Source organism: Carya illinoinensis, chromosome 9 (genome assembly GCF_018687715.1).
Source record: "Carya illinoinensis cultivar Pawnee chromosome 9, C.illinoinensisPawnee_v1, whole genome shotgun sequence".
Lineage (NCBI taxonomy): Eukaryota > Viridiplantae > Streptophyta > Magnoliopsida > Fagales > Juglandaceae > Carya > Carya illinoinensis.
Window position 1 is genome coordinate 41,191,305 of NC_056760.1, and position 11,843 is coordinate 41,203,147.

The following is an 11,843-nucleotide window of genomic DNA, read 5'->3' on the forward strand; positions in this document are numbered from 1 at the left end:
CTTAATTGCATAGTATATCTTTCATATGGGCGTGGAATCCTGTATTGATACACACAACTCAAAAGCTATCGAGTATATGGGTAATCGATGCATGATCATATTGAGAATCCAGTTACTTCTATAAATTCCTTAGTTCAATTTTTAAAAGAGATCATAAACACATTATATAGACATTACGACGTTAATATTGCCCATAAGGGTTTCCATAATGTTGTATCTCGTTGTTTTTTTACATCCTATTCGACTAAATAATTTAGGTATGATTGTCATTTTTCAAGAAGAATAAAGATGATGTGAAATGAGAAATTATCTCACAAACTTCCGAACAGAGCGGTGACAACACTAGATAGCATGCAACACTATCCTGGAATTAGGTAGGGTAACATATGCTTTGCAAGCTGTACAACCATTCAGCAAACTAATTTATTTTGTTCGAAACAAACAACAACAGCAAGAACAATAACGTTACGTTTGGATTCAAATACGAGATAGATAAGATGAAATTAAATAATTTTAGATAATAGATTGAAAGTTAAATAAAATATTATTTTTTAATATTATTATTATTTTAAAATTTAAAAAAATTGAATTATTATATTTTATATAAAATTTTAAAAAAATTATAATAATAAAATAAGATAAAGTATTTACGAATCCAAACGCAACCAAAATTAGAAAGCCAAAAAAAAGCATATGGGAGAGGTATAAATATTATAATCAAATTACTTAGTTTTTTCAAATAAGGAAAGGAATCTTTATTAATGGAATGCTATGCTGAATTGTTTAAATAAAGAGTTTTGTTATATATAAGTAAAGTTACGTACTAATCTATGTATCAATACTGATTCTTTCATACTTAAAAGTTAAATTAGCATTGTTTTCAATAAAATCTACTTTTTGATCAATTACAATAAATTGTTGCACATATTAGTGTACAAGTATACTTACAACTAGACTTTTTCTTAAATAAATGGTCACTGTCATTTTCAACAAACGCAAGGCTAAACTAAACATTTGAGTAAGAGAAATGATATTTACAGTCGTGGTTGTGTAAGTAACGTGTAGTCGTTTTGAAAAAAATGAATTAATATGGAACCCACATGAAAAAAAAATTAACTTTTTAATCGTAGACCCTTCTATTTTTTAAAACAATTACGCGGCGTTTATAATTCTACGATTGTATATACTATATAGCATTGCTTTTTGAGTAATTAGAGGCAGGCAATACCTTTCTTTTTTATATTGAAATAAATAATAATAAATAATAAATAAATATTGTTGATATTTAGGGACAGCTGACCAGAGGAGCACGCGTCGGGTCAACTTTTCGGATAATAAGGTTTATGGGTACAATTATTAGTTAATATTTTGTTTAATTATTACCAAAGCATGCAGGTAGGTACATCCTTCGCTACAGACGACACAACTGAGGAAGGTGTTTATATTTTAAATTTATAATTTTAAAATGTAAATTATTTATTTTATGAAGATGATGGTGAATAATATATATATATATATTTTTTTTTTAAGTTATGCTCCCGAGCCATCTAAAGTTAATCGTTCGTATGACCCTTTGAAATAGTACGACATAGTTTATTAAAGAAAATAATAAAAAATAAAAAAAATCTTTAAATATAAAAAAAGACTAAAACTCCGCATTATTTGGATAATGAGTTTATTTCAATTCATTTAATCTAATCTAATCATTACAATTTTATCAAATTTTTAAATGAAACGTCATAAACAATTCAAATATTTTCAAATTTAAAAAAATAATAATATTAAAAAAATAATATTTTAATAATATTTATTTTCAACTTTCAACCTGCATATCATATTATCTTAACTCAACTTACTATCAAATCCTCTCTTAAATAATATCTCTACTTTCTTTGTGTTTATATATATTTTTTTAATAAATTACATGATATTACATCAAGAGGATTATCTAAGTGATAAGTTTTAAATAGACAATAGTATTATTTAAAAAAAAAAATTAATTTTTTGTCTGCTCTTAAGAGAGATGCAAGAGAAAACCAGTTACCTTTTAAATTTCTCTTTCGACTCACTTTCGAACTCTGGTTTATTAAAATAGGATGTTTAGTTTGAACATTTCACCCTCTCTCTCTCTCGCACCTTTAATTTTATTTAATGCTTCCGTCACTTAAAAAAAATTAAGAAATTCAAGAAGCACGAAAGGAAGTGGTTGGGGAACTTGACGGGGGCTTATGAACACTTCAACGTTGAGTATAAAAATAGGGAATTAAAAGGGTTTGGTTTACGTCCCATTAAAAATTATCCTGTTTAAAAGTAAATAGACAAAAATGAAAGATTCATGAAAAAGTTAATTTACTTTTTAGCTTAAAATAATTTTGTTAATTCATTTTTTAAACAGAAAATTTTAACAAGATGTAATTAGCCAATATCATAAAGGTTGTTATTCCACGTGAATTTCGGATAATTTTGAATATTTAAGAAAGAAAATACTCGGAGAATTTTAATATTTGAGTATACTTCTAAAAAAGTATTATTAATTTTTTAATATATGTATATTATTGTCTTTATATCTTGAACTGGTGTCATGGATTAGTGTATTAATTTGCATAGTATAGCCTAAGATTAGTATATTATTATTCTATACCTAACCTGTAATTAGGTAATCTCTAGGAGTTTGTTTATAACAACCTTAAACATACCTTTGACTAATGATAAGCCCAAAGTACAATTACAAATCTTCTTTTTATCAAAATAATCAAACAAACAAACCCCATTTTTGTTTTTCCTTTCTCCTATAATTTAGAGCCTAATATTATTTATATTAATGTGTTGGTTTCCATTGGTTAAGGTTTCCAACTTGCAAGAGAAGTGGAAAGGCAAAAGAAACTAAAAATAAAAATAAAGTGGGTTTGGATATCCGTACTTTATAAGATCTGTTTATAATTATTAAGCATTGGAAGTCCCATTCACTTGGATCCTAAACTGTGGAATGTAATATACAAATCATATACAGTAACAGCCTAAACTCTTTGCATCAATAATTTAAACCTTTTTTTCCTGTCCTTTCTGCTTTTGCTTTTTCTTCCCTTCAATAATGTATTCCACTTATTTCTTGCTACCTTTTCTCACTCTTTCAATTTCACATCAAATGTTATTAATTCAAGTTCAATGGGGGTATTGGAATTATTAAAATGGAAAGGTGGTAATGTTGGTGAACTTTGTTAATGACAAAGATAAAAGGGAGGTTGGTTGATAGAATGATGATGTACTGCAATTAAAAATAAAAAAATAATAATTACAATCATAAATATGTAAATATCATATAATTATATTAAATAAATAAATAAATACAGATCTATATAAAAATAAATTAATTTTGATTATAATAGATTCTACTTATCCAAGATACATCCTACCACTGTACCGTTACTCGTTTGGAATTATTGCAGGGACGGAATAATTGACCCAACAACTTCGCAGATATACACGCAGAATGCAGCAGCTCAGTTCATTGTCAACGCCATTGTCAAGCTTTGGTCGTTTACAGCTCGAGTTACCAAAATTGCGTAATGCAAAGTTGGGCCAATTCTCCCTGTTGTCCTTTTCAACTCCGCCACGTTTGATTGGGTCTTCGTCTCGGGTGTATCCCTCTTAGCTGCTTTAGCCGCAACGCACTCCCCACAAGTACCATTATAAACCAATCACATCTCTCCAGCTTTGACCCATCTCTCTCTCTCTCTCTCAGGGTACTCTGCTCATCCCTGTTCCATAGATCGCTGTCTTGCAGAGGAGTACAAAAGCGCTGACACACTCGGATTTGCTTTCTCCACGTTCTCACCTTTCCGTTTGCTTTAGCCTCCCCAAGGTAAAATTGAAAAGAACAGGAAATCCCAGCTCTTTCCCACTTAAACCATTTCGTTTCTGGAGAATCACTCTGCCTTGTCTGTTTTTATCAACTTTGATATCTTCTTGTCGTCAACCTCGCGAGTTCTAAATACCACTTTGCGAGCTTCAACTTCTTAAATCTATTGTGTACTTCTTTTTTATTATCTAAAATTTCGATCTGTGTTTTGCTTCCCTTGTCCTTGTCGTTATTTGGTGTGTTTTTGGATCTGGTATGGAGCTCTAGGGTTTATCGGAATTTCCTTGCGTTTTGGAAAGTTGGGGGGTATTTTCTAGATTCCTCACCTTATGCTTGTTTGGAAAGGGCACTCGGATTCCTCTCAAATGATTCTTATTTAATGCCTCTTTGTCCTTAAAAACTTCCACTTTCTGCATTTCCCATCTGACTTCTCTCTCTTTGAACTCTCAGAGAGAGAGAGACAGACTCGGAGCCTCAATGCGAATGACCTTTCGCAAGACTGGTATTCTGCTTGAATTGTGCAGTTTGACTTTCTAGAACCATGAATCGACAAATTGAAATCCTGTCTCCGGCATCCTATCTGCAGAACTCTAACTGGTTGTTTCAGGAAAGCAAAGGAACCAAATGGACGCCTGAAGAAAATAAGCAGTTTGAGAATGCTCTTGCTCTATATGACAAGGATACCCCGGATCGATGGCTTAAGGTGGCAGCCATGATCCCTGGAAAGACTATAGGCGATGTGAAGAAACAGTACAAGAAATTGGAAGAAGATGTTAGTGACATAGAGGCAGGGCTGATTCCAATTTCTGATTATGAAAATAATAGTAATAATTCTTTCACATTGGAGTTGGTGAATAATCAAGGCGTTGCTGGTTTGAAACAATTCTATAGTGTTGTTGGCAAGAGGGGCACGCTGATTCGGCCTTCCGATCAGGAAAGGAAGAAAGGGGTGCCATGGACAGAAGAGGAGCACAGGTATTGCATGCCTCAGTACATATGTTTATCTAGATTTTATACCCTGATTGAGAAAACAAGTGCTTTATAATTTTTTTTTGAGCCCGGATTCTAGTTGAAACTATTTTGAGATTTGTTTTCTTGCTCAATTTTATTACTTGTAAGTGGTAAGGTCGAGATGTTGAAGATAACCTGGAATTATGATGTATAGGTGTTAACTTTTCTGTCAGATCTAGAAAATTAGTGTGAATTGTTTCAATAATTGTAGATGAGCTGCTCGTATTGGTTTAGAAGTTGCTTTACGATTCATCATTTCCCTGCTCGTCTGGCTTTCAATATTTTACCGTCCTCCAGTTTTTTCACGCGGTGTTATTTCTTTGTCAAACCACAGGCAATTTCTGATGGGTCTTAAGAAGTATGGTAAAGGTGACTGGAGAAATATTTCTCGAAATTTTGTGACCACAAGGACCCCTACTCAGGTGGCTAGTCATGCTCAAAAGTACTTTATCAGGCAGCTTACAGGAGGCAAGGATAAGAGGAGATCTAGCATCCATGATATCACCACTGTCAATGTTCCAGACACAAAACCTCCTTTGTTAGACGGTAGAAGACCTCCATCACCAGATCACCCTGTAATGGTTATGCAGCCACTGCAGCATCCAAAAACGCCTGGCATGGACAACAGACAGCAATATGACTGGAAACCGCCATATGAAGCTTCGCCCATGCTTTTCAACCCCGCAAATGGGAACATTTTCGTGGCACCATTCTGTGGGATTTCTTCCTATGGACCTAAGCTGCAGGAGCAAAATTTGCTCGGAGGCACCGTTCCGGGATCTCAGTTTGGACATTACAATACAATGGTTCATATGCACCCGATGCAGTATCAGTGAAATTGTGCCTTGAGTGGAAGTTCTGGAACTCCAACAATATTCTAGATAAAAAGGAAAAATAAAAATAAAAGGAAGTAAGTTCTGATGGTATTGAAATGGCAAACCTTATTTAGGATGCTTGATTCAGCCATCCATACCACTCCCAAGTTTTATGTGAATATGTTGATGAGGACTTAGTCCTTAGTAATTAGAATCTACAAAGACATCAGGACATCAGTTAGTGCAAATTGTGATTGACATTCACACTTGAAGGAAGTTATCTATGTGAAGCTTAGTTTTCATAACTACGCTGTTCTGGTGGTTGTGTTGGGATTTGCTGATGGGAAGAAGTCATTTGCTTGAGCTTGCATGCTTTACAAATCCTTGCTCAATTAGAAGCCTTCCATAAAATGACCTGGGGGATAGTGTCAAGTCTGCATTGGTCATGAGATAATTCTCTTTTGGGTGTCTTAGGCTAGAAGGCTTTGTTACAAACTTGTTGATATCATTGGTGGTGATTTGTCAATAAGATTTGAACAATTTCCCTGAAGATCTACTACTTCCTGTATATGATCGTTGTGGCAGCTCCTTTCGTGCTTAGTAAATTTCTTGGATATTAAAAACACAAACAAGCCTTGGAGCTATGTTCTGTTTCTTCTTGGACATCTAGATCCTTGCATGATAACGACCTTTATGCAATAAAATAACAAGTTGGAGGTTGTCTAAGTATCAACTTTATCTTTTACTTTAATCTCTATTTACTGTTATTTCCTATGGGAGAAGGGGATGGATGAACAAAGTGTTATTCTTCTGTTCCTTTTTTTTTTTTGGAGGATGAACTGTAGTATTAAAGCATCTGGACATGATTCATCATATGGAATATAATTGCTTTATTAGCCCAATTGGAAGCCGTTGATCTGGACAGCAGGCCATGTCATCGGATGCTGGCCTCGTCCAAAAATGCTGATTCCACAATGCCTCTCTCCAAATTATGAAAATGTTTAAATCTGATTTCTTCTCTCTGGTGCACTTTTAACAAAATGGGGGTTTGTTTTTAACACTTGATAGCATTGCATGACTGAGTTTGACGATCGAATCTTGATCCAAGAAATGATGACCAAGGGCCACTAGTTTAAGCATCTTATGCTAAAATCTTCTTCGATCCCTTTGTTCTTCATGAGGATGACATGAGTATCTATTTTCCCTTGTTCATGTTATTCTCCCTTTCAAGATTACATGCTGAAGGTAAAGATCTAATCAGATGCACTGGTGAATATCGTGATGATCTCATTAAATAATTCATGCAACAATAGTTGCAATCTTTGCTTTCCTTTTTGTTCTTCGGCTTATTCTTTTGAACTGCAAGTTCTTTTTAACCTCTTCTTCTTCTTCTTCAATCTAAATCAACGGCAATGATACCAAAGACTTGGATTTCTTTGGACCCTTTTGCCTAGTGGTAATCAAAGTAATCTTGTTTATGCGATTCTTTAATGTAATGTCCCATTCCAATTAAAGAATCTTTGAAAATTAATGTCAATGCAACTGCACTTTACCGTGAGTCATTGCAATTGAGTATCTAGCTTTCTATTAGTTAGATAGAAAGCTAGATACTCATTAAGATTCCCCAATATTATCAAGACCTTCCACTCCATGAAAAACACTTGCCAAATCAAGAATTCTCTACCTATTCAAGTGCAGTGTGGAAAGAATAATGATCTCATCATGATCATTCCCCACGTACGGATCTTTTTATTTTATTATTTTTATTATATGGATTTCATAGATATCATAGATTAGTGTCATAATTCCTTCATAAATAAAGGTATCTTAAAATGTATAAATATGATAAAATTTAAGATAAAAATTAAATAATCTCTTTAAAAATTATATTTTAGATTAGCTAGGGAGCTGAGTCGTCATCGTGTGACATGAAAGTTGTTCAATGATTTTGCATTTATATATTTATTTAGATAAAAACGTAAGGTAGAAAAAAATATTTTTAAAGAATATTAATTACGTGGGATTTGTTCCCTTCTCATTTAGAAATAGAGAAAATTATTAAATACCCAGGTAAAATATGCGTCTCACAAGTCACAAAAGATCGAGGGTCAATGTCCCTGTGCATGGTTTGTCTTTATATAACTAGTTATCTCAAGAGAGCTAAATACAGTTCTGGATTGTGTAAGCGCTATTCATTTAAAAAAAATAGAATTTATTATTAAAAAATTAATTTTTTTAATTTTTTCATATACGTCTCATATTTATTTATTTATTTTTTAAAATAAAGTACGTGACACTTACACATTTTATAATTATAAATATTATTTCCTGTCTCCAAATGGTACGAAAGACATTCAAAACGTTGTGATTCCACCACTAACTAGCTTAATTAAATTATAGTCAAGCGTATATGATATTGTACTAAAGTTTTCCAAATAACATGCATTATCAGCAGCAAAAAAATACAAATGATCACAACCGACAGATTTCCTATAAATAGTACTATTGTTGATTTTTTTTTAATTCTATTTCTCTCTTAAAAATTGATTTAGAAGTTTCATATATATAAATTTATAAATTAATATAATTTAATATGATAAATTAAATTATAAAATTATTTTTATTATAGAATAAATATAACTTATCAAACTCATTTTTTTTCCTCTCTTTTCATTGTTGGTTGTTGCTATCGCTAATTGCTGGCACAGACATTATTGCCAATATTGATTTTGCAACCTTCATCAGAAAGGCCAGCTAGTGCCCACTTTGTAATTGCCTGCATTCATTTTTCCCTGTCCCACCCACTCGACAAACACTCATGACGCCATGACAATATAAAAAGCATTATACCCAAAAATAAATAAAGTAAATAAATAAAGACAAAACAAAAGAAAGAAAGAAAAAGCAAAAAAGGAGTTGCTTTTTAGAAAGTTGCACAGGGAGCACTTTGGCTGCTTTATTCTAGTTTTGATTCAAACACTTTTTATATGCTTGATTTGAGACCTCATACCTAATTTCACACCCACCAGTTTCTGGGTTTTTGTTTTTCTTGTCTTTTTGGGCTTAAATATATTCTGGTTCTTCCCCTCCAATACTACAACAAAATATGTATGCCTCATTCTTTATATATAATAATTAGTACAATTATATATGTATATATATTAATTTCTTTCTCCATGATGCATTAATGTAGGTCCACCTATAGTTGAGGTTACTCTCTTGTGGGTATTTTGAGTACTCATATATTAAAGAAATGAATAGTAATTAATAAGATACAAAGTGGAAGGTTGTGAATGTCATTATATTCAATTGAGCTTATAAAAAAACTTGCACATTTTGTACCTAAACCAATCAACCTAGTTTCTTATTATATATATGAAGAGATATCAACATAAAACACTTGGGCAATCTCCTTCACTTTATATTTTTAATGGAAAAGTTAGTTGTTGGGAAATACCAATACATGATAACAAAGCTGACCATATATATGAGCTCTTCATGTATTCTGATCAGTCTGATTTGCATGCATAGGTATTGCTTGATGGTGCCATTCCTTGTCATGCTTCACTATCTTGGTGCAAGTTGTCGATAACTTTGGCTACCCTTTACAATCGAGTATATATATATATTGTTAGTAGAAGAAATGATAATTTTTCATTTTGAATTTCGCCATGTTCAATCTGACTGGTATGACATATTTTAAGTGATTTTAATGTAGAATATTTGATATGGTTTTTTTTTTTTTTTGTTACGAAAATTTTTCATCCCAAAAAATATCATTTGCGTCACGAACCATTTACATGCATATGCCTAATTACTATTGTCTGTAATAATAGAGGTTTCTTGGCTAGGTACCAGTTGACATTTCTCAAGATTCATTAGACAACAAAAAGGCTGCAATTATTCTAAAAGGAAAAAGCAATATTGCAGCCTGCAATATATCATCAATGCACTTAACTAAAACAAAAGGAGATTTGTTCACAGTAAAAGTTAAGACGACTTCATGCTGCCAATTATATGCTTGTTTCCAACCTTAATCAATTAATGAAGATATGCAAGAAAGTTCATGTCACTACTCAACCATTGGATATTATAGAGATTGACCTAAACTGGCAAAAAGGGCTTCTGGAAATCTAGCTTACAATAATGCAACATTAATTATTACATTACTTTTCCAACTATTTAGAAGTTGTAGAACTATCTTAATCATAGCATAATATAATCAAGATTCATAGTTAATTAATAGTAATGATATTCGTTAACCTTTTATTATATCTTGATGTTGCAATATCAGATGAATGACATATAAAAAGATTATGAATTATACTTCTCACCAAAAATATAAAGTTGAACTTGGACATTTTAAATATTATTATGATTCAAAAAAGGTTGCCAATGACTTGTTAGTACTATTAAGGGTATCTTTGGGAACATAACTATTTTTAAGTATTCTAAAATATTTTTAAGTATTTTATTTTCAAACATCACTCAAATACAAATACTTTTATTTTTTAAATTTTTTAATCTAATAATTACTTAATCATTATAATTTTTCTAAACTTAAAAAAAAAAACATAAAAAAGTAATACTACTTTTTTAAATTTTAAAATAAAAATTATATTCATATTTTTATTTAATTTCTTTTTAAAATTTAATAAATTATATTAATTTAAATTATTTTATTATTATTTACAGATATATTAAGATATTCTAAGCATGGGCAGGAAGTAAACCAACCGCATGTATATCAATTTTCTTTTTTCCTTCATAGATCAGATATTGGATTTAAAGAACATATGATCCATTGACCCATAAACCAACAAAGCCAGCCCAGATTGTCCATGACCCCAAATGATAAATCCTGGTGACATGGATGGAAGAGTCAAAAAAAATACCCAGGCCAGCTGGGTTGGTCTGATCTGGGCATAAGGTGGTGATCTAGGCTAGCGCTTGGCTTGGCATGCAGAACCTAATATATCTATAAGTATATATAAAGTGCCGATCGCTTAACAACAGTATTTTTGTTTAACTTTTTTTTTTTTTTTTTCTATTTTACCCTTAGTTTTATTTAGAAATTACGGGCATTTTAGTTTTTTCTTTCTCTGCCGACAATGGTTTCGGTCTTTTTCCATTCTCACCGCCTGACTTTTTTACCTCTATTTTATTTCCGACTTTGCCCCCCGTTTTATTGATTAGTTCGCTGCCGTTTTATTCACCGACTAAATACTATTGTCTTTTTACACTTAAAATCTTATCACTTCGTGTGCCACAAATTTAAAACTTCATATTTGCATTTTATTTTATTTGTGTTCTGTATTCTCACTTTCTTGAAAAAACAATTGTCCGTGTGTTTCGGATTGGTGCTACTCGTCAATCTCCAACAATTGAAGGTATGCTTTCTTATTATTTTTTCTTTCAGTATTGCATGAATGAAATTTTTCAATATATATAATTACATATCAGAACCAAAAAAAAAAAAATACAAACAGAATAAAAACAATGTGCGCACATTCAGATATGTAGTTTACAGAAAATATCCCCAACAAATAAAATCAAACAAATAAAGCAATCCCATATTTTGTCTTCTAATTTGTTGGCACTTCACGAGAGAAACGACCAAAGAACGTTTGTACTGAGATTCAAAACAAAAAAAAAAAAAGTTAGTGCCAAAAAAATTGCCGAATAACAAGGAAAAAAATAAAAGAAATCAAACACAAAAATAACTTAAACCGAAAACAGTAAAGGCATCGTAACACAAATGGAAAGAAAAAAAAAATTTGTTAAAAACCCTAGCAACATAGATAGCAAAAAAAAAATCTATTCTACAAATCTGAAGCTCAAGGAACAAACAAAAAAATAAAATTAGTGCAAGCAACAAAAAATAGAAGAGACAGAAGAACAAACAAATAATTTAAGAACTATGAAGATCTGTTCAAATCTCTAAATATATGCAAGAAACTAAACCAAGAACCGATCTCTTCAAGCTGAAAAAGTCTAAGAACACAGATCGCAAAAAAAAAAAAAATTCTTCTACAGATCTGAAATACAATGAAATAAAACGTTAAGAATATACATGAAACGCAAAAAAAAAACAAATTTTCTACATTAATGTAAGAACAAATGTGTGACGCCCCCAAATTCCGTTTGGGATTGGACGG

General features: G+C 31.5%; 1 protein-coding gene across 1 annotated transcript; it reads left to right on the top strand.

Annotated features, from left to right (window-relative positions):
• The first annotated feature begins 3,701 nt into the window (after positions 1-3,701).
• LOC122277312 (transcription factor DIVARICATA-like) lies at positions 3,702-6,418 on the top strand. The gene is made up of 2 exons (XM_043087268.1): positions 3,702-4,834; positions 5,205-6,418. Exons 1-2 carry the CDS (start codon positions 4,401-4,403, stop codon positions 5,704-5,706), a joined length of 936 nt encoding a protein of 311 aa, XP_042943202.1. The 5' UTR covers positions 3,702-4,400; the 3' UTR covers positions 5,707-6,418.
• The last annotated feature ends 5,425 nt before the right edge of the window (positions 6,419-11,843 follow it).